Source organism: Molothrus aeneus, chromosome 9, assembly GCF_037042795.1.
Source record: "Molothrus aeneus isolate 106 chromosome 9, BPBGC_Maene_1.0, whole genome shotgun sequence".
In the NCBI taxonomy this organism is placed as follows: Eukaryota; Metazoa; Chordata; class Aves; order Passeriformes; family Icteridae; genus Molothrus; species Molothrus aeneus.
Window position 1 is genome coordinate 24,510,122 of NC_089654.1, and position 22,395 is coordinate 24,532,516.

The following is a 22,395-nucleotide window of genomic DNA, read 5'->3' on the forward strand; positions in this document are numbered from 1 at the left end:
GAGCCAGATGAGTTTTAGTGCTTATGATTCTTCAGGGTCAGCCTTTAGGGAGCAAAATCCCTCTCTAGAGGGCCAATTCCTGCACACAACCACCCACATATAAATGAACATTTTCAGTATTCTGTCAAAGAATTATAGGGAATTTTGACTGTTGTAAATGTGATTGACTACTAAGTAGTGAGTAAGTCAAGTATCAGAAATACATTGGTCCAAAACAAAAATATTGTATTTACTCTCTGTTTTTTAAAAGCAATGCTGTGTTTAGTTGCACTGTATTTAGTTCCTGTTTCTGTTTTTTCAGGGAAGCAGCTCAGTAAGGCATCAGGACTGAATGAATTGCTAAATATCCAAAACTCTGCAAAGGTAGTAAATGTCAAGGATCCAGAGCCTGGAACATGGACAATTAAGGTAAAGTTATTGCAGAACTTCTGAGTGATTGTCCTGTAGCATATTAGTGGGTTGTATAATGATTTCCTATGTTATTTATCATAGATACTTACAGCTGAGTCTGTGTTACAGTAAATGTCCTGTGATCTTGTATTTAATATTGTTGTATACCTCTTTATGTAGGTAAAGCTGCATGATCCCAGCTTTCCTAAATAGATGTGGAAACAATCCTACTGGTGTAGATCCTTTCTGACTGAACTATTCCATTGTAGCAGTGTAAATACTCTATAGTCATTTTTGGAGGGGAAGGCACCCGGGTGAGGCACTTTATAGGCAGTGCTGAATGGATCCTGCTGTGCATTGTCCCTGCCCTAAGCACAGAGGTGCTTTGAAAAGGACCATTAATTCACACACAGCCCTGGGGGAAGCTGTTGATCCTGCTGCAGAACTGCAGCTACAAAAGCATGTTGAGCTCAGCAGCTCTGGGTAGAATTGTTTGAATGTCTGTCTAGGACTGAGGGCTTACTGAATGAGGGATAGGGACTTTTTATATGGGCAGATATATGGGACAAGAGGGAAAGGTTTTTAACTGCCAGAGGGGAGGGCTGGATGGGCTCTTGGGAAGGAATTGTTCCCTGTGAGGGTGGGCAGGCCCTGGCACAGGGTGCCCAGAGAAGCTGTGGCTGCCCCTGGATCCCTGGCAGTGTCCAAGGCCAGGCTGGACAGGGCTTGGAGCACCCTGGGGTAGTGGAAGGTGTCCCTGCCTATGGCAGGGGGTGGCACTGGGTGACTTTTTAAGGTCATTTCAAATTCCATGATTCTGTGACCAAAAGTGCTGAAAACCAGTACAGAGACAATCTGGTGGGCTATTGAAAGTGAAAAAGGTTTGGGCCCTGCTGGACATGATAATGTGATCCACATTGGGTCCTGAGACCTTTTCCTACAAGTCAGTGCAGTAGGATTCACTTCTGTCACTTGTTGGAGGCTTCTAGGGAGAGGGATCAGTGCAGCAAGTATCCAGTGCCCTGCAGTGCAGAGGGGCAGTGCAGGAAGAGCCCTGTGTGCTCCTGGCTGTGTGATGGGAGCTGAGCCACTGCTGTGTGTCAGCACCAAGTGCTGGCTGCTGGGGACGAGTCCTGGCCTCAGGGTGGGACCCCTGCAGGGCCAACAGTCCCCTCATGCCCAGGCTGCCACTGGTGGCATGCACTCCTGGCAGCAGGACAGCAGCCCTGTCGAGCCATCAGGCTGCTCCTGCAGGTAGGGCCTGCAAGTTTTTGGGGGTTGGGAGGTTTTTTTGGTTTTTTTTCCTAATCTCAGCATAATGCTGTCTCCAGCTCTATGGAGAGCATGGACGAAACATTCAAATTTATATATTTTGGGTTAAAAAAGAAATTAAGAAAATCTCTTGAATATGTAGTTGAAATATTTAAATCTAAATTCTATGAGCAAGCCAGGTCATGCATTTCTTCATAAGATACCTGTATTTTGGGCAATTTTTTGATGTTGTTTGCAAGACAGGAAAGCAACTTTCACAAATATGTATTTGCTCTTTTGGTTATACTCATCCAACCTGGGATGGCAAACACTACAGTACAGTCTCTGTAATCCTTGTTCAACTACAAATAATGAGAAGAGACCTAAAGATAATAATCGGAAAGCAGTCCTGTGTGATAAAACTAATTCCTTGTGTTTACCTAAACACCTCCAGCTCCTAGACATGACAGTGAGAGATGTGTTTATTGTTATTAGGAAATGCTAAAATTTTATAAGGTTATTCCGGCCTTAAAAGTTGCAAATAACCAAAGGTCTGAGTAATTCATAAAGAGAAATGATTTCCCAGTATATTTTTCTGTGGATTGTTTACTTGGCTTTAGTCACTGGCTTGGTTTATTTACACAAAGATTTTAAGACTTAAGTTTTGTGAAAATTTTATTCACACCATAAACTCCTTATACAGATGCACCAAGCTATAAAAACAGAACTTTATCACTGAATTTATCTAATGAAATTTTAACTGGCAATTAACGCTTGATACCTTGAGTTGTTTGGCACAATTAAATATTTCTTTATATTGTTAACAGCTGGCTTATATAAAAAAGGCTTTAGTGGTTCTTTTTCTGAGGTGAAAGGCTAACTAAATAGAAGGAAATGTGTTGTTTTAATCAGATAGACATTGATTTGTCATGGTGTCTAATGCCTGTCCAAAGGCTGTTAGTTAGAAGAAACAACTGTTTAATTTGATATTCACATGCAGCGGTGGCAGAGGGGGTTACTCTGGAGGAACCTCTCCCAGACAGCTGCAGGAATTTGAGAATGGATGAGGTAAAACTCCAGGGAAGCTCAATGGAAGCTTCCAGACACCTGAAGGGTGTAGAAGTAGGTGAGGAGGAAAAGCCATGGGTTCCTCTGCACCTTTGGCAAGTAGCCCCTGACCTTTCTTTCTCTGCGTAGAATCATAGGAAGTAAATTATAATTACTTGGATTTGTCTTCTTTAAGATGAAAGATGTGCATCAAAGCTGCTGTACTCTCCAGAACATGAAGCTCAGGCTGTTCAAGGATGATGGATGGGTGGGGGTTGTTCTGATTTGTTTTTTGCTAGTTGAAGCAGAATGACAAGGTGAGGGTACAAGGGTACAGACCAGAGGGGAGAGGTACCTGTGCACCCCCTGTTCCCCCTTGGCTAGGGAAGAGAAGCACCTTTAATGCATAGATTTTTCTGTTGAGTTCTGATTCACTCACCATTTTCTAGTGGAGTTTGTAATGGTCAGGTCCTAACTCCCAGACCAGTGCCATTGCAGGCACTAGCATGTGGCAAGGAGTTGTGGATTTGTCGGTGTGATTTCCTTCCAAGACAAACTGGCTGTTTTTGCTGACACCAATTGCAGGGCTGGGTGTGAAAGCAAAGCTTTATTCAAGGTGCTTTTCCTTACCACCTGAGCCATGAGGCTCCTGTCTGTGCTGCTGTGAGCCATGCTGGAGTCAGTCCCTGAGCTCAAGGCTGGCTCAGCTCTGTGCAGTGCCTGCAGTGCTGGTTCCACGTGCTGGCTGTTTTGCAGACCTCGAGCAGCGGGAGGCACTCTGTGCGCATCACGGGGCTCAGCACCATCGACTTCAGGGCTGGCTTCTCCAGAAGGCCCACCTTGGACTTCAAAAAAACATCCAGCAGGCCAGTGCAAGGTTTGTTTCCACTTCAATCCATATTAGATACCTTCAGGTCCCCAAAGTCGAGTAGAGCTCTAAGATGAGCCTTGTGATAACTCTGGGGATGCTGTGGGTTGGTTCCTGGAAGGGGCTTTGTATCTGTGTGACATAAATACAGATATTCTTAACTATGCCTCAAAATTGCAGTGCTGTTTCTGTTCTTTTTGGAGCTTCAGAAAAAGCCTTTAACCTAGAGGCATGGTGAGGAGTTAATAAAGAAGCTGCTTTTTTCAGAAACACCTGTTGGAAATCAGTAATTTAAACTCTCCCCAGCTGGGTCTACTCACGGCTAATAAGCAGAGCTCAGCTGAGCACAATTTAGTCTTTCCCTACTCAGTAGGTAAGGGCTGGAGCTGAATGCTGCATTCATGGGGTAGTGAGCAATGCAGATGGAATTTAATCTTTCATGTTTTAATTATCTGTTTTCTTTAGCACTTAAAATAGTGTGTTTCTGTTTTTCTAGGGATTCCTACCTTCATGCTGCTGAATACCACAGGGATCCTGCTTCCAGCTAGAGTAGACCGACTGGAACTTCTGAGTATTACAGGGGAACTCCTTAAGACCTTGCCTGTGAAATACTATCCTGACAGAAAACCCTATGGACTATGGAATATTTCTGACTTCATTCCACCAGATGAAGCTTTTTTTGTTAAAATAATGGGCTATGACAAGGATGGTTATCTTTTTCAGAGAGTTTCAAGTGTTTTGTTTTCTAGTATTATTCCTGGTAAGTGACTTTAACTTGAAATGACTGTTCATTTGTCTCATCTGAGTCAGTTGAAATTGAGGTCTTGTATGCTTTTATAACTTTTGCAAGTACTTTCTGTGCTGTTTCCTTCCAAAGTTCTGTCTCTAGTTCATAATGGTCAATACCTACTAAGTGGAGCTTTATCAGAAATTGAGCTTCCTTTTAATAAAAGGAAGGGATAGGATTTGTGTTAGTAGCTGTTAATATACTTTCTGGGCAATGTTTTCTTTCTTCAGATGCCCCCAAAGTTACAATGCCCATGAAGACTCCAGGATATTATTTACAGCCAGGCTCTGTTCCTTGCCATGTTGATAGCCTTATACCTTTTACTCAGCGTTTTACGAAAAATGGAGTAAAACTAGGAGTGGATCAGTTCTTCAAGTAAGTAGTGGCCTTTTTTCATAGTGCTGCTTCATTTCCTATTTATAGCTTATGCTCTCTATTATTATTTACTGCTGTGTGCTGTCTACATCCTGCTACTTCTAGTCTATTATTTTTGGTGCTCTTCATCAGGAAAGCTGTATTTTTATGGAGATATTGATAATATTTATATACAGAGAGATATATATCTATATATGATGTATAGAGGAAGATATACATTCTGCATGTGATGGGATTTTTAAGGTTCTGGCCTAAATTCCCCTCAAATGTGTGCTCTGAAATTATGATAAACTGGGTCTAAAAGTCTAGAAGGCAAATGGTTTTAATTTATATTTTTAAATATTATGCAAAATCCGTAACTAGCTTTGTTTATTAAACACACCCCTCACTCTGGCCCCAGTGATATGTAGATGACTGGGCATACATTAAGTTTTGATTTTTGATGCCTTTCATGGAGGCCCTAGAAGTATGTCCTATGACTTGCCCTAGAAACCTTCATCTTCAGAAAATCTCTCAAAGAGCAAAATTTATGTGGGATATACCAGAAAGCTCTTCAGATTTCTGTATAGAAAAATAATTGTTTGCCCTTTCTTTGTAGGGTGAGAGAATAATAAAAAAAAAGGTTAATTAGTTAAAATACTCATAAAGTGCCCCTCTTAATTCTGTTTGTTAAAACCAAAAGGTAAGTGTGCCCTAGGAAACAGTGTCAGCAGCCTCCTGTGCAGCCCAAAGCACCTCAGGAGCAGACTGTAGACTAAATTCTGCATTCCCCAGCAGGTACAGCATACCCAAGTGAACGCATCCTGCAGCTCCCCTGTGCACTGCTGGCAGTGGGAAATGCTGCAGCTTGGTGTAGTTTGGGTTTTAATGAGGTGCCACTGACACACAGTCAGCCCCAGCACAGCACATACTTGGGCTGCTGTGTAATGTTTTCCATTCCTTTAGGTATCAAACCCCACGCTTCTCCTTGTTCTTCACACATCCAGCACTGCTGATTCGGCCATGTTTCTCTTTTTTCTGTTACAGAGCAGATGAATGAACACATCATCCAAGTTAATTTAACAAAACATATCTCAAGCCAGATATTGTTAGTCACGGTTAAATAGGATCTAATTCAGCTTGGCTTGTTTGCTTCTTATTTGTAGTGAAGTTCCAGGCAGGGTTTGTCCAGCTTAGTAGTTCAGTGCAGATTTGAGCTGTAGTATTCCTCTGCATTGAATGAGTTTTGTTTTGGTGTTGAGATGTCTTCACTCAACTGTTTTAATACTTATTTTAAAACCTAAATGGTTTATGAGTTGAATATTGTATTTCTATTGTGACAGTTGTCTATGTGAAAATACCCTTAGAATGACTACAGGCTTAAGGTTCATGAGGAGAACAGACTTTGAAATCTGATTTTTTTTTTTTTTTTTTTACTTCCAGAGGTACTATCAGCTCCAGTAATAATTCCTAATTTTAAATTAATAACATATGTTAGGAAGAAGAAATTTTGTCAAATTGTAACAGCTTTGTCTTTCTACATTTCTGCATCCTGTGGTACTGTAGTAAGAAAATTTGTGTTTTGCTTAATATCCCAGTGCACTTTTTACCAGTCTGATAAAGGAGGTCAAGAGCAGAAGTTGAGCACCTCATTCCAGTGGGCAGTGGGAGCTGAGCTGTCCATTCTGAATTATAAATAGCAGATCCCACCAATCCTGCAGAGATTAGAACCAGCAAAAATAAGACATTAAATTCTGACAAGGAAGGCAATTCATGTAGTTAATCAAAATAACAATCATGATAATTAAAAAATTCACTGATAATCAACTGCTATTTGTGGTTCCTATTCAAGTCTAGTAAACTATGCAGAATATATCCCTCCAAACCATGTGCTAGGAAGTGAAATGATAGGTTTCATTTCTGCCTGTGAGCTGTAGCGTTCTGCTGGTGAGCTCCCAGCTGGGTCTGGAGCAGCATGGTGGGGATGTCCAGGAGGTGAGGTCTGACACAACCCAAGCACCACTGTGCTCTCTGCATGACTGAGAACCAGGGGTTCATCTGGGCTGTGGAGTTTGAGTGTTTGTAGTTGCCCAGCTGCCCACACAAACAGCCCAATCAGCAGATTGCATGAAATTAATTTGGTAGATAAGGGTGGTGCTGGAAGGTGCTGAATTATCCCATGACATGTGCTGTGATTTGTGTGCAGTTACAGCTCCTCACCCAGTGCCCATGTGTGGAGCAGATGCCCTGAGCTGTGTGTTAGTTCTTGCTGCCAGTGTTGGTTTGATTTCTAAATTTTTCTTTAATAGTCCACCACTGGTCTTTGTTTTGCCAAGCTGTTCCATGCCCCTGGGCACATTTCCCTTTGTGCTTCTGTTCTCAAGGCTTCCATGTTTGACATCTGGCATGTAGCACAAGTCAGGAAGGAAGCAGAACAGGATTGCCTAACCTCACTTTTAACATACTTTCCATGAAATAAAGGAGTTTCTCACTTGTTATTTGGAAGAAACACCACCTTATTCTTTAGTGCTGGCAGTTGCTGCCATGTCCATGTGCCAGCATTGCAGTGGGAAATGTCATAGATTTGAAGTATGATATATTAGGTTATCTAGAGTAAGTATGAAGTAAGAGGGAACAAGCAGAAAGCCATTTAAGGTCACTGTACACTGTTTTCATTTGTGGTGTGGTTGGATTGTCTGTCTCATGGTGCTACAGCATTGACCTTCCATGCATATTCCAAGTCTCTTGTTCCTTCTGTATCCTTTAAGGGCTGATAAATCAATCTATTCAGACAAACAAAGGGGTCATTAATGTAGTGTTTTCCTGTAATGTGGCAATGACTTGCCAAAGCTCTCATAGATATTTTGGTGCTTATCAGTTTTGTTTATGTGCCATAGCAACAGGCCATGGGGAGCACTGGGATACTGCAGAACCACTGGTTTGCTCATTTATGTTGTCCTCTGTGTGTCTGTAGCACCAGAAGTTTATAAAATGTGGTTTTGTATCATAAGAGATCGAGAATGTTTGTTTTGAAGCACATGTAAGCAGCCTACATAGCTACAATTTTATTCCCTTCTTGCTTTCACATTGTGTGTGATACCAATGTGGTGTTACTGCCCAGCAGCCTTGGCCTTGCTGGGATCTAGAAAATACCTGCAGCGGTTCTCTGGATTGCTGTACCTGTGAGTTTGGGAAGCTTAGGTGGGAGGATGAGACCTTGTTGCCTTTGCTGGTAAGAGGCTTGGGTTTGGTACCACACACTGGTTCTGCACAGAAACTTGCTGGCATCAAGGAATGTGTCTTCTCAGGTGTTGAATACAAGCAGCAAATATACTGCCTTTGGGTATTGTGTGACAACTGCTGACTCGTTAAAGGTTTATTTTTTGATGTGCAAGTGGGACATTCTGCAAAATCTTAGGAGAAAATAGCATCCATAAAATGTCATCCAATTTGATTCATCAGAGGGTCTGTCTTGCCTCTTAATGATTGTGAAACTCTCCTGTGCCTGCAGTCAGGAAACCAAGCTGGTGTAGCTCTTGGCTCTTTGAGGGATTCAGTGGGTGCCCTTTTCTCCTGCAGGGAATCATCCAGCATGAGCTGGGACATTGCCCAGGTGTCCGTGTCCGACGAGGGCTTCTATGAGTGCGTGGCCAGCAGCACTGCGGGGACAGGACGCGCGCAGACGTTCCTCGACGTGTCAGGTGCGTCCCAGCTGCCCCTCTGGGGTGGGTTACTTGGGCTACAACACTTAGGAAAGGCACATGGGGCTGATAAAATACATTCCCAGTTTTAAGTGTATTTTTAATTACTGTGTTTTTTCCTCACCCATGTCCACAAGTGAGCTGAGGTTTATTCAACAGACCTGCTTTAAATATCAGAGTTGGTTTGGTTTTGGTTCCTGCTATGAGTTGGACTTGCAGAATAGATCTGACCTGTAAAATCCAAAACCTAAATCTCAGATTTCAACTGTTCTCATTTTTATTTCACTTTGTACCAATTATATGTTGGCTTGATTGTATGTATGTGTTACCTGATAGACAAGGAAGTATGAAAGTTGTGTTTGAATTTCTGCTTTTTTACAATACCAAATTCAGTAAATTGTTGGAAATCTCATCTATTACCTTGAATTTCTTAAAAGTGGTAATAAATTTGAGGAAGTAAAATGAATGAGGTGAAAAATAGGGTTTATCACAAAGATAATTTTGAATAAACAGTATGCTTATTTCTGTCTGTGGGTGGATGGATGCGACCCCTGCCCATACTATAGCAAATTTTGTCACTTAATTTTTCAAAAACACTGGAGCAGGTAAACTGTGACAGGGAGGAATGGCAGAACTCAGAACAACATTTTCAACTCAGGGTTTCATTTAATGGCTTGAAATTAAAGTTGTCTCTTGCAGTAGCTACTCCAGGTAGCCACTCCAGGTGGATTATGAATCACAGAATCACAAAACAATTCAGGCTGGAGGCACCTTTAGAAGTCATCTAGTCCAATTCACGGCTCAAAGGGAATTAGCTTCCAGGCGTGATTATGTTTTTCAGGAACTTGTCCAATCAGTCTTTGAATGTCCCCAAGGGTGGAGATTTCACAAGTTCGTGGGCAGCCTTCAGTGCTTAACTACCCCCACTAGGAAAATATTTTGTATATCTGGTCAGAATTTCCCCTGCTGCGTGTTAGGAGCAAAGACTCTCATCTTTTCTTCCCCCTCTCCTGTGCCCTGAGAACAGTCTAATTGTGTATTCCCTAAAACAACTCTCTCAGTAGCTGAAGAGAGTGGCTCCATAACCCTTCACCTTCCCTTTTCCAGGCAAAGGTGTTCCTTTCATTGTACTATGAGCAAATTCTAAGAAACCAGTGTGATGGCATTGATTTTAAGCAAGGCAAAGTTTGTAGAGAAAGAGTCCTTTTAGACCAAAGGATGCATTTGAGGAGAGGAACATCCTTTTATTCACATGAAGTAGTGAATAGAAGGGAACAGTAACATCTGTCCTAACCCAAGTCCTGGTTCTAGAGCACTAGTTTATATTTTAGCCACAAAAATTCTTCAAGCAGAAAGGATATTCCCAGATGCTTGTTTCCAACCATGGCTTAGAGGGCAAGCAGTTGTGGGCATAAAGATTCTCAGTCTGGAAGTTGCAACCATTCTCCTCATCAAAGAGAAACGTGAAGGAGAATCCTGACCTTTTTCTTGTGATGTTGGTAGCACTTGAAAGCCAAGAGTAATAAGGGGGAATATCCCATATCCCCTCGTTTACAAAGCACAAGAGATGGCCTGGAACTGAGTCACTGTGTAAACATGACAATTTGTTCTGTTCAGAGCCCTGCAGAGGATTAATGGGAGTGAGATGCTTTGAAATCCTTGTGTACAAATATTTGCAAGAAAATTACTTGAAATTTCTTCTTGAAGCAAAGTAAACAATCTTTTCAAGTGTTCTTGGTTTACCCAGCTGACAGACAGTATAGCACAGATAATCCATTCTGGCAACTGTTGTGTGAAAGGTACTGGAGCTGTGCCAACATTTTCTCATTTCACAGAAAGCGAGCACTTGAGTTTGACTTTTACTCCTATTAAATCTCTAAAATGTCAAATGGTTCATTAGCCTGTGCAGCACCCTAATTGAAGGGCCCTGAAGTGCTGGGGGATGGCTGAGTGTGAGCACTGCTGTGGGCAGTGGCTGGGGTAGTCCAAAACTTGTGTTGTCCCACTAGACTGGCAGTCAAAAGATGAGGATTCCAGTCCTGTACTGGCCTCATCTCTCTCTCCTGAGTTTAGGTAACATATTTGCTGATAAGCCTGTGGAAAGCAGTAGATTTATGGTTTCTCCCAAACACCACAAACATACAAGTACAGGGGAGACATTCCCTTCAGTAAGCAAGCGTAGCTTTCCCTGACTCTCCTCTGCATGGGTTAAAGTCTATGGATTTGGCAATGGAGTGATTGCTGTCAGGACTTTGATTGTAGGGAGGCAGAGCTGCACACCCAGCACACAGTGCTGTGCAGGGATCCAGCACTGAGCTTGTGAACCTCCTCTAAGCCCCCCCAGGAGACCTTGAGGAGGAGGATTTATGGCTGGTTCTGGGCTTAGGAGTAACTTTAACCCTTAATAAATACAGATTCTTTTTAAGAATTTCCTGTTATCCTTGCTTTTTTAGGATAGTTGTGTTTTAGTGTGTACCGATAAAGATTTCGTCTTGGTCTTACAGCTGTCTCATTTCTGCACAAGCATCCCTCTCCCAAGTATTATTTATTGCAGAGTTTTCTTTGTTCAAGAACCAGTCTGGGGAAAACCAAATGGGAAAACATGTGGTATTTTTAATGGGAATGCATAAAGTCATAAATAATTCATTTTGTTTCTTGAAATGTTGCCTCCTTGATCAATAATATCTCAAGGAGGAGCAGAATGACTGCTGCTATTTTAACTATCTGTGACTTCAAAGTTTAATTTCAGTAGAATATTACTGCATCTTCTTTTTTCTGGGAGCATGATAGAACTGTACAGATGGGTCAGGTAGAAAGAAGGTAACAAATACTGGGAGTTACAACATAAAATATGTACAGGAGATGATAATGGAATTCCAAGAGATTTGAGTGGAAGTGAGAGTTGAAGGATGTTGTGCATAGCTGCAGGAATTCCTCCTGCCTGGCTGCCAGAGCTCACCCATGTACCCAGGGACACCTGGTGTGCAGCAGCACAGCACTGCGCAAGGTCACTGTGGGCTCCAAGAGCTGGGGCTGGGACCCCAGGCCCCCAGGAGTGGTGCCACTGACATGGGGTTACTAAACCCCTGGTGTGACTCCAGCAGCTGGCACCCAGTCTACTCACACCAGTCCCCCAGTAGCTGGCACTTAATATTTGCAGGGATACGGAGAAGGGACAGGGACTGAGGTTTCCCTGGGAGACTTAAAGAAGGGATTTACTAGTGAGAGAGGACAAGCTGGGGCTGGGGCAGACAGGGCACCGGCTGGTGGTGCTTTGCGGGGGACAGGCCTGTTTTATGCCCCTTCCTGCCTATTCCTCTCTTTTCTCCTCTCTGATTCACTTCCCTGCATATTCCTTCATGAGTTTGCCAGCTGCCCCTCAGCCCCATCATAGCAGGGACCTCGGGTTTGTGTCCTTACCAGCTGCACAGCCTGGGCTGGCTCCTCTGTGCAATGATGCTGGTAACTTTTGGTGCCCTTCAGTCAGCATGAGGAGGAGTGGCTGTTGGCATTGTGTCTGCTGTCTGTGTGTGTACTGTTTATTACCTCCCCTTTTCTTACCCTATTTCATGAGGTCCTCAATCAGAGTATGGATGCTTTCTCCTTTCACCTTTTTTATAGAATCCATCATGAAAATAGCTCACTAACAGTGCTAATACTAATGGTGTTAACTTGGTTCCGTTGTTGCTCTTGGAAGCATTTCCTACTAACATATTTTTTTTCCATATACAACCTGTAAAAATCTACTACACAGCTCAGATGCCACCAGGTGGGGTCACACCTGGGGCAGAGATGAGACTCAGAGGCCTGTGGTGGTCCTGTCTTCCTCCCTCCTGTTGCTGTCACACTGATCCCTTGTTGGCTGTGTTCAAAAAACACAGAGCTGCCTCTTCTCATACAGGATGTCATTTTTCATTCCACAGGTTGTGGTAGTTTGGCTCTAGACCAAGTGTGTCCTTGTGATGAGAGCTCCTGGCAGGTAGCTCAGTATCAGAGAATGAGGCTGCTGCCTTGGGTTCTATTTGTGGCTTCAGAATGGGAGATGAAACTAATATTAAACCAGAATTATTAAATAACTCAATTTATTAAATTATTTAACACCTAACGTATTAGATAAATATTTTAATATTTAAATATTACCTTTTTTTTGTTCTGTAGTGTGCCTAGAGTTGTTTATCAGGAATGCAAATGTTGAAAAGTTGCATATTGTATTTGCTGGGAATGCCCCAACCAAGGCAGGAACAATGCACCTGACTCCATGTTCTCAGAAGGCTAATTTATTACTTTATAGTACTATATTATATTAAAGAATGCTATACTATACTAAAGAATACAGAAAGGATACTTAATGCTAAAAAGATAATGAAAACTTGTGACTCCAGAGTCTTGACACAGCTTGGCTGTAATTGGCCAATAAGTCAAAACAACTCACACCAGAATCCAATTATCAATTCCCTTCAGGTAGACAATCTTCCACAATGCATTCCACTTGTGAACAACACAGGCACAGCAAATGGGATAAGAACTGTTTTTCTTTTTCTCTGAGGCCTCTCAGCTTCCCAGGAGAAAAATCCTAGGTGAAGGAGTTTTTTCAGAGAATGCGCATGCCACAGTTGCTGAAATTGTCTCTGACCCCATTGCTCTTGTTCCCGCAGAGCCCCCGCCCGTGCTGCAGGTGCCCGCTAATGTGACAGTGCTGCCCGGGGCCGGGGCGGTGCTGAGCTGCCTGGTGCTGAGCGCGGGCCGCTACAACCTCACCTGGCAGCGGCACGGGCGCGACGCGCGCCTGCAGGACCCGCTGCGCCTCCGCGTCCTGGCCAACCTGTCCCTGGAGCTGAGGCCGGCCCGGCTCTCGGACGCGGGCAGCTACAGCTGCACTGCTGCCAACGAGGGCGGATCTGCCATGGCTTCTGTCTTCCTCACCGTGCAAGGTAAGGATGGCATACCGCGCACGCGGCTCACTTGGCAGGGCTCCTGGTGGAACAGGCTGCACACAGCCTTGGACAGGCCCATCCCTGCGAGTGTCCAAGGCTGGATGGAACTCAGAGCGACCTGGGATTGGTGGAACGTGTCCCAGCCCACAGCAGGGGGTGGAACGAGAGAGGCTTTAATATCCCTTCCAACCCAAACCATTGTGTGATTTCATAAAAAATTAGTCAGAACTAAAAAAGGCAGCATGAGCGGTACCAAACAAATCTAGGTCTGGGCTTTCGCTGTATACCAGGAACAAATATGTATAAATGCAATATTTGGTATTGGAGCAAATATTTTTAAAATTTGGAAGTACTGCAGGATTTTTTTTTCTATTTGCCTTGATTGTGTGGAGGTTTGAACCTTGGTTCTTTGGTGCCTGTTCATGGGTGAGGAGAGACAGAGCTCAAAATCTTGCAGAGAGAAAATTATTGTCACTTATAGGTGATTCCAACAGATTTCTGCTGGGCCATGTTCTGTGCAGAGAGGGGTACTGTCATTAATTAACTTTTCTGCTCTAATTTTAGTAATTTGTTAGCTAATGGAAAACTTAGAATTATGGAAAAAATAAATTTTGAATGAAATAGCTTGACCTGAGGTGCTCCAAAACAGAGGTCAAAAGTGGAGTTGTAAAAGTTATTAAAGGGATTTTGTTTTTCCCATATTGGTTACCAAGGTAGAGCAAAGTAGGTGTGGAACCACTTGTGTAGGGTCTAGTACAAAATGCAGTAGAATAAAGTGTGGTTTTTCAATATCTGTTTGAATTACCTTAGATTGCTACAGCAGAGTTATACTTAAGTTCTAACTAACTTAGATTTCTCTAACCTAAATTTTTAACAAAGCTGAAAGGAAAAAAGTAATGAAAAAACCTCAACTCCCATCCATTTGGAAAACTTAGTTTTGAATTGTACAGTATTTTTCCATCAAGATACTCATTCAAGCATGTCAGAGGCATCAAGAGAAATGCTTCTCCCTCGTTCTTCTCTTCCTGGGATTTAGGTTTTCCTCCCTAACGTCTGTCGCTCAGCTGGGAGCTTTAATACACTGACCAAATTGCTTCTGGTGTTTTTTTTCTAGTAAATCTAACAGAGTTTTACTGCTGCCACAACAGAATATTAGGTTTCAAATCCCTTATATATGTGGAAAGATTGTATCAAATGATTGGGAATTACATTTTGGCTGGTCCTGGTAGTGCTAACAGCTTTCAAACATGTTTGAGGAGAACCCTCTTGGGCAGCTCAGACAGCCTTAGCTGAGAGTCGGAGTTGAGTTTTCTTTATTTTTTGTAAAGGATGCTTAGAACAGAATAAATACATAGGAAACACTAAGCTGCAGCTGAATTCAGCTTTCTGCAGTAGTGCCCGCCTCTTTTGTTTGGAAAAAGTAATCTACTGCCAGCTTTCCCAATGGCTGCATACAGAAGCTGAATGGTATCTGAAGGGTTTGCAAGTACTGTTACTTGTGATCCTTTTAATTTGCCTGGAAAAAATTATTTCCATCAAGCTGCAACATAGTCCTCTAGGCACCTGAAAAAGTAAGGAATCCCCTCATAAATTTATTTATGTTTCCATACAAGACCAATCTGATGGGAGGACTTGAGCAACTCACACTACATAGCCACTCTTGCACAACTCTGAATTTGAGCACATACTTTTTAGTCCTAGCACTCCATGGGCTTTATCAAACTGCATTCCAGGACCTTCCAGAGTGCTCTGGGCAGCACCCCCAGCCGACAGAGAGGCCCAAGTTTCACACAGGTCTGTGCCCTACCTGTGTCCTGGTCGTGGGGAGCAGTGAGAGATGGGGACAGTGTGTTCTCCTGAGCACAGAGCACGCAACTGGGGCACAAAGTCAGCCCCACGAAGGCTCCAGGCTGTACTTGCACAGATGCTGGCACAGGAGTCACATTAATGTTCCATTTCAGAAAAAGCATCATCAAACCCAACACTTTCAAAACAAGGGTTTACTACAACCCCCTTCAGCAGGAAAAGCAGATGCTGGGTTATTTTTAGAGCCACCAGTATTTGTTCTCTGCCTTAACTCACCCCAGAGAGAAAATGCGGATGAAAGCAGTGTTTATTTTCTTATGATCTGAAATTCAGAGATCTACATGGAGCTGGTCCAACAATAATAAAGGGCTTCAGGATGAATTTAATTTGACCTTCTGAATTACTTACAACTACACAAAGCACAGACCCATCTCCATCAATAAACAAGACTTCAAGTTTCCCTCTTTGGCATGTTAATAATGACAAGCCCATAAAGCTGTAGCTCTTACATCTGGCCACCCTTTACTCTTAACTGCCAAATAAAAACTGGTTTTGAAAACTACTCCAGGCCCTAACAAGCACTGCAAACTGTACATGACAATCACACAATGAGTACCCCCAGAAATCTGATGGAAATCATTTTTTCCAGGCAAATTAAAATGATCACAAGTAACAGTACTTGCAAACCCTTCAGATACCGTTCAGCTTCTGTATGCAGCCATTGGGAAAGCTGGCAGTCGATTACTTTTTCCCAATGGAAAATTTTTCTGCTCCTTTCTCTGAAAAGATACAATACAGAAATAAACATCCTGGTCTTTCAGATCTCTCTCTAACTGATGGTGTGAATATTGCTTACTTAGGTCTGTGGATGCACACTGTGATAATGGGCAGAGAGGAACTGGTTATACTGCTCTGAGATCTTTAAACACAGTGAAAATGGGCCTCCCCACCCTCACAGGTATCCCATCACCCTTGCCAGTATCCCATCTGACCCTGCCCTCTGGCAGTGGAAGCCATCCCCCCCTTTTTCCTGTCCCTCCAGGCCCTTGTGCCAAGTCCCTCTCCAGCTCTCCTGGAGCCTCTTTAGGCAGTGGAAGGGGCTCAGGGTCTCCCTGGAGGCTTGCCCTCTCCAGGTGAGCATCCCCAGTTCTCTCAGGATGGCTTCAGAGCAGAGGGGCTCCAGCCCTGGGAGCATCTCCATGGCCTCCTCTGGAGTTGCTCTGTCAGCTCCTTGTCCTTCTGATGTTGGAGGCCCAGAGCTGGAGGCAGCTCTGTAGTTGGGGTCTCTTGAGAAGCTTTGCACATGTGTTGTTTAAAAGGTTTCATTGTGCAGCCTTGAATGAGGTGGGCACTGTAACGAGCTTGTGCTTCTCCTTTCATCTACAAATCTTCACCTCTGAGATACAGAGAACAAAGCAAAGAAATTAAATGGACCTGACATACAAGACAGCCCTTCTGTGTGCCTGCCTGATCCCTGGCATTTGGGCAAGAAGACAAGATGGTTAAATGGTGGCAAATGGGGCCTCACTGATCTTAGTCAATGTCTTGATTATTACAGCTGTGTATATTGATTTTTTCTAATAATTTTATTACAAATATAATACAAGTTAAAATTTCTTTCCTGTTCTGCTTACCTGTTAATACCATGTGAAAATACTAGCATGGACAGTAGTGTGTTACCAAAGCCTGATGTGTAATTGCCATCAGAGCCAGTTTCCTAATCCCAATAGGAGAGGAGACCTTCCTGTGACCAGAGCATGCAGAATACCCCCAGCATCTCTTGGCAGGATTTCAAACCAAATAAAAATAGGTGAGCCAGCTGTGCGTATCATGAATCACTGGGGAACAGTTCTGTAACATGGAACCATTTCTGGCCCCTTCCTGCCACTCGTGCTGTGTGCTGGCTCTTGCACACACTGCTCCTTAGCAGCTACTGAAACATGTCAAGTGTCCCCTGGGCTGGTGGGATGGGGTAATTCCTCCTGGAACAAAGAAAGAAGGGCTGTGCAGAGCAGCCCTAGATGTGAGGTACCTCTACATTCCATGTGTTCAGCCTCTTGGACTTTCACAAAGGGGAGTTGGACTTAGGCTTTTGTCCTCTGGTTTGTCCAGGAATTCATAAATACAGAGTGATGAGTAAAAGACAAAGCTCCAAAGATGAAGATTGATTCTACTTATTTTGTAGCAGCCAGTTTCACTGGTCTCGACTAACTTTATCCATGGGTATGAATCTTCTTGCCCCTGTAAGATAAAGTCATACCTACCATAGAAAGTGTCTGTTGTCCAAGTGAACTGCTTTGGTGGTCATTTTTTACTGAGGATTATGGAATCACAGAATGGTTTGTGCTGGAGACACCTTAAAACCCATTCAGTGTCACCCTCTGCCATGGGCAGGGACACTTTCCACTACCCCAGGTTGCTCTAAGCCCTGTCCAAGCTGATCTTGGACACTTCCAGGAGTGGGGAGTCCACAACCTCTCTGGGTTAAAATGAATTAACTCTATTGAGTTCACCAATTGCTTTTCTAGTGAAAACACCTCTGAAATCCATAACATCCTTTACAATTGTTAACACTGCAGATTCACTTCTCTTGCACTTGTGTGTCTGCACATCTGTTGTGACTTTCATTCTTCCCCTCAGGTTGCATTCTTACAATTGACCCATATGAAGGTTTGTGGGCTTTAGTGTCCAGTAGTCTGAATAAATTTCATAGAATCAAAGAATGGTGTGTGTTGGAAGGTACCTCAAATCTCATTTTGTTCTGACCCCTGCCATGGGCAGGGACACCTTCCATGTTGCTCGTTGTCTGGTGTTTGTCAAAGTTGACTCTTTTGCTGCCTTTTTAACCCTATCTCAGGAAGGCCAATGCCTGAATTTTGACCTAATGCCCATTATAAATGTGTTTTAGTCTGAGACTTGGACTGTGCCAGTGGAAACAAGTGATTGCTTTCTCACCATGTAGCTATTTGAAAGTGGCAATGAAGTTCTTATCATAACCTGTCCTTTTTAACAAGACATTTTTAAATGCTGTTTTTAATTTCTTTTGGTAGAACCTCCGAAGCTTGTAATTTCACCCAAGAACCAGACTTTTACAGAAGGTTCTGAAGTGTCCATCAGGTGTTCTGCTACAGGTTACCCAAAGCCAACGGTTGTGTGGACACTCAATGATATGTTTATCATTGGCTCCAGCAGGTGGGACTTGAAGTTGTCTCCATTTATTTTAATATCATATATGAGAAAGAAGGTTTGAATAGTGCCAATATATTTTACTCCTTCAACAGGAGTCTGTCAGTTTTGGAAACAGTACCTCAGTCTTTACTTTGATAACTCTTTAATTGCATTACCTCATCTCTAACAGAGAAACACTTTAGTTCTATTTTCCAGGTTTTTTTACAAGATTAATTTATGTACTTTTCACAAAATGTAGTACTAGATATAATAGTACTAATAGCGTTTATCATGGGGAAAAAAAACCCAGAAACAGTTATATTTATAAACCATCTGCTCATGCTGCTGTGGCTGCTTGCAATGTGGATATAACCATTGTTCTTTCTAATCATTTTGCTTGGTCCCTTGTGTGTTCCCAGGTACAGAATGACCCCAGAAGGCACCTTAATCATAAGAAAGGCAACTCCCAGAGATGCAGGAATTTATGGTTGTTTGGCAAGTAACTCAGCTGGGACAGAGAAACAGACATCCATCCTCACATACATCGGTAAGTGAGGAAAACTATGTATTAAAATTTAAAAAATAAACTAATTCGTTATCAGGGAGGAGGAGCTGTTAAAATGAGTAGAACCCTGCAGAACATTCTGGTAGACATTTCAAAAACCTCAGAAGATATGTTGAACAGCTCACAGATGTCCCTTTTGCTTATGATTCAAACCTGAGTAGTATTGTTAGGTAGTATTTCGAGCTTGATGCTCTTTCGAAAGAGAAAACTTTTTAGGTTAAAAAACCCCCTAAAATAGGGTCTTACTATGAGATAGACTGGGAAGCCTGAGTCCTTTAGAAAAGAAATTCTGTTTCTGTATCAAAATACTGTGTTAAAATATTGATAGCAGAGTATTAAACTATTTTATGACCAGCATCTAGCTGGAGGAGGAGAATGATTTCATGTTACTACTTTCTACATGGTGAAACTTTTCTGATCTTGTCCTTATAGTTCATGTACATTTTGTATATGATTCAGGTGCTCTGGACCAGACTTTACTTTTCCTTGTTTCCCAGTGTTTATCTTCCACTTTAAGGTCTGTTTGACTTTTAATGCAAACATTCTTCCATATAACAAGAGAAAATTAGAGTCTTTCATGCTTTATATCTTAAAAATTACCTGTACTTTGGGTTCAGAGCTTATTTTTTTTCTGTCTCGTTTCTTTTTAGAGGGCCCAACGTTGACCGTAGTTCAGAGTGAAATTCTGGTTGGTCTTGGAGACACGACTGTTATGGAGTGTAAAACAACTGGAATCCCACCCCCTCAAGTGAAATGGTTTAAAGGTGTGCTCATTTCTTGGTGATTGAGTCATTTATTTAGCAGCAATATTTTAAACAATGATCAGGAAGTGACTTCATTTCTCTCAAGAGCATTATGTTGTATTCAACCAGTGACAAGACCTGTGAAATTCTCTAAATCTAGAAGAAATGGCATTGACCTCTAGGGCATAAATTCCTGCTTCTATTTAAATATGGTGAATTAACACACTGTAGCATAAGTAATAATAATAGTAAAACAAAGCTGAGCCTCCTGCCTGCTTACATAAGGTTTGTTCTTTCAAAAAACATTTAGCTTTATGCTACAAAAATCAGAAACTATTTTTCTCTAGCCCTTATTGTTGTGTTTTCATGTAGCCTCTAATTAGGGAAGAAGTACAGCCTGACACACTGTCCTAATGCTGATCTCTGCCCAGAGATACTTGAATTTGTCTTTACCTTGTGGAACCAATAAATTTAAAAAAGATGTATTTAATGTAGTAATGAACGTTTCCTCTCAGTTGAGTGGGAGTCAGAGTTCTCATCTGCTGAGTTCGTGAAGCTGCTATGTTATGAACTAACTCAAACTTGGACACTGTTTAGTGGGGATAGTTTTGATAAATATAGGCATATATTTGATATGAAGAGTTATATTGCCTTTTTTCTATCTGGACTTAGGTGACTTAGAGTTGAGGGCATCAGCATTTCTTGTTATTGATACTCACCGGGGTCTTCTGAAGATCCAGGAAACACAAGACCTGGATGCTGGTGACTACACGTGTGTGGCCACCAATGAGGCAGGGAGAGCTGCTGGCAAGATAACTCTGGATGTTGGGTGTAAGTAGTTAAAACCTGCATGGGGCACACTCAGATTGCTGAGTTGCTGTACTGGTCAGGGAGTGGTGCCTTGGCTTCTCAGTTCTTTCTGACAGATCTGTGTGTGTGCTAGGAACACCGTTTGGTGGTGTTGGTTAAGCAGCTTCCTTGTCCCATTTGGACTCCAGCTTGGAATCATTGAATAGTTTGGGTTGGAAGGGACCATAAAACCCATCTGTTTTCAGCCCAGTCTTACGTCTTTTGCAAAGTAAAGAGGTTATGGGGAGGAAGAGAGGCACAGGAGGAGGAAGCTGTTAAAACCTCAACCTAACAAAATTCTCAAACAAAAATAATTCCAGAAACTTGAGTTACTATGTGAGGTTATTGTAATTTAGCCCTTCCTCTCCTCTTTTCCTAATTCTTTCCATCTGCCTGTGGCCTGACACATTGTATCCTGTTAAATGTTCCTGTTAGGCACATCTGCTTTCTGAACGCATGGCACTGCTTGCAGAAGACAAGGAATTTAGCAACGCTGATATTTAAAATGTTTCTAGAGTTGGGAATGTTAGAAGAAAACCTATGCACAGTGGGACATAAATTGAGGTCATCAGTGGTGCTAGAGCATGGGATGGCTGTGTTACAGTGCTCACTTTCTGTGCGTGCTCTCTCCCCAGCTCCCCCTGTTTTCACGCAGGAGCCGGGTGACGAATCCGCGGATCTGGGCTCCAACGTGACGCTGCCGTGCTACGTGCAGGGCTACCCTGAGCCCAGGGTCACCTGGAGGAGGCTGGATGGGGCTCCCCTCTTCTCCCGGCCCTTCGTGCTCAGCTCCAGCAGCCAGCTCAGGACGGGCGCACTGGCCATCCAGAGTAGGTAGACTCAACGTTTAAAGAACAGACTCCATGAGGAGCTAAGACATTTGCAAGGCATTTAAGTTAATGTATGACTACATTAAGTTAACTGTGTAAAGAGACTGGATTTCTATCACAGATCGTGTTTGTGATAGTGACATCAATGCTGTTGACATGCAGTTCATTTTGCTATGAGTTGTGTTTGGTCATTGCCTTCACTCTTCATGTAAATTATTATTAATCTTTGTTGAAGTACACATGGGCTGTGGTCTCTGATCCTGAGGATCCACAAATTTTCATTTTTGGTGGGTTTTCTTTTGTTTTGGTGCAGTTGGTTTTTTTTGGTTTTTTTTTGGTTTGGTTTTTTGTTGTTTTTTTTTTTTTTTTTTTTTTTTGGTAGAGAATTGGTTCCAAACTCAGTGTTTTAGATCTGTCCTAATTTGGGTAATAATCAAAAACTTTGCAAGTGGCTTTGTAATTTTGATTATTTTGCAGCATTTCAGTCACTCTTATGCTAAGCAGTATTATTGTGTTTTCTTAATTAGCTTTTAATTCCTTTCTATATTTTCATTGCTTCTGTACTTGATGACTGAGGGAAAGGAGTGCTTTGTTTCAAGCTGAGTGTTTGAAGGTGGTGGGAGAGACAGGGACATGGTGTCCATGTGGAGAGGGAGGGGCAGCATTATTTCAGATACTGCAGTCAGTTCTTTTCTTCCCCTGTAGATCTGTGGGTCAGTGATGAAGGGACTTACGTGTGTGAAGCTGAGAACCAGTTTGGAAGGATTCAGTCCCGGCCAGCCACGGTCACAGTGACAGGACTGGGTAAGAGCAGTGCGTGGCAGTGGCAACTGTTGGTGTTTGGGCCGCAGGCAGGATGCCTGGGGATTATGTCCATACATGCTGACCTATCTGTGTGCTGTATTTATGTGTCATCCATACAAACTGAATAAGAAACATTTACCTGGAATATTGTAATTTATTTCAGTGGATTTTGCTTGTTAGAACATTTTTTTAACTGGCTACACTAACTGTGTAGTGAGAATCAATTCCACCTGCACTTTTATCTAGGACCTTAAAGAAGTGATTTATCCTATGTATTTTTTCTTATTCCTAAGTACAT

The 22,395-nt window shown here is 42.5% G+C and overlaps 1 protein-coding gene across 1 annotated transcript in view; it reads left to right on the forward strand.

The window, feature by feature from the left end:
* HMCN1 (hemicentin 1) overlaps positions 1-22,395 on the forward strand; it is a 163,509-nt gene that overhangs the window by 44,052 nt on the left and 97,062 nt on the right. The window contains exons 6-17 of the mRNA XM_066555326.1: positions 302-408; positions 3,445-3,565; positions 4,053-4,316; positions 4,574-4,718; positions 8,277-8,398; positions 13,054-13,329; positions 18,189-18,330; positions 18,726-18,853; positions 19,522-19,635; positions 20,287-20,445; positions 21,099-21,293; positions 21,999-22,097. Coding sequence (XP_066411423.1) covers positions 302-408; positions 3,445-3,565; positions 4,053-4,316; positions 4,574-4,718; positions 8,277-8,398; positions 13,054-13,329; positions 18,189-18,330; positions 18,726-18,853; positions 19,522-19,635; positions 20,287-20,445; positions 21,099-21,293; positions 21,999-22,097 — 1,872 coding nt within the window. The remainder of the gene's footprint in view (positions 1-301; positions 409-3,444; positions 3,566-4,052; positions 4,317-4,573; positions 4,719-8,276; positions 8,399-13,053; positions 13,330-18,188; positions 18,331-18,725; positions 18,854-19,521; positions 19,636-20,286; positions 20,446-21,098; positions 21,294-21,998; positions 22,098-22,395) is intronic.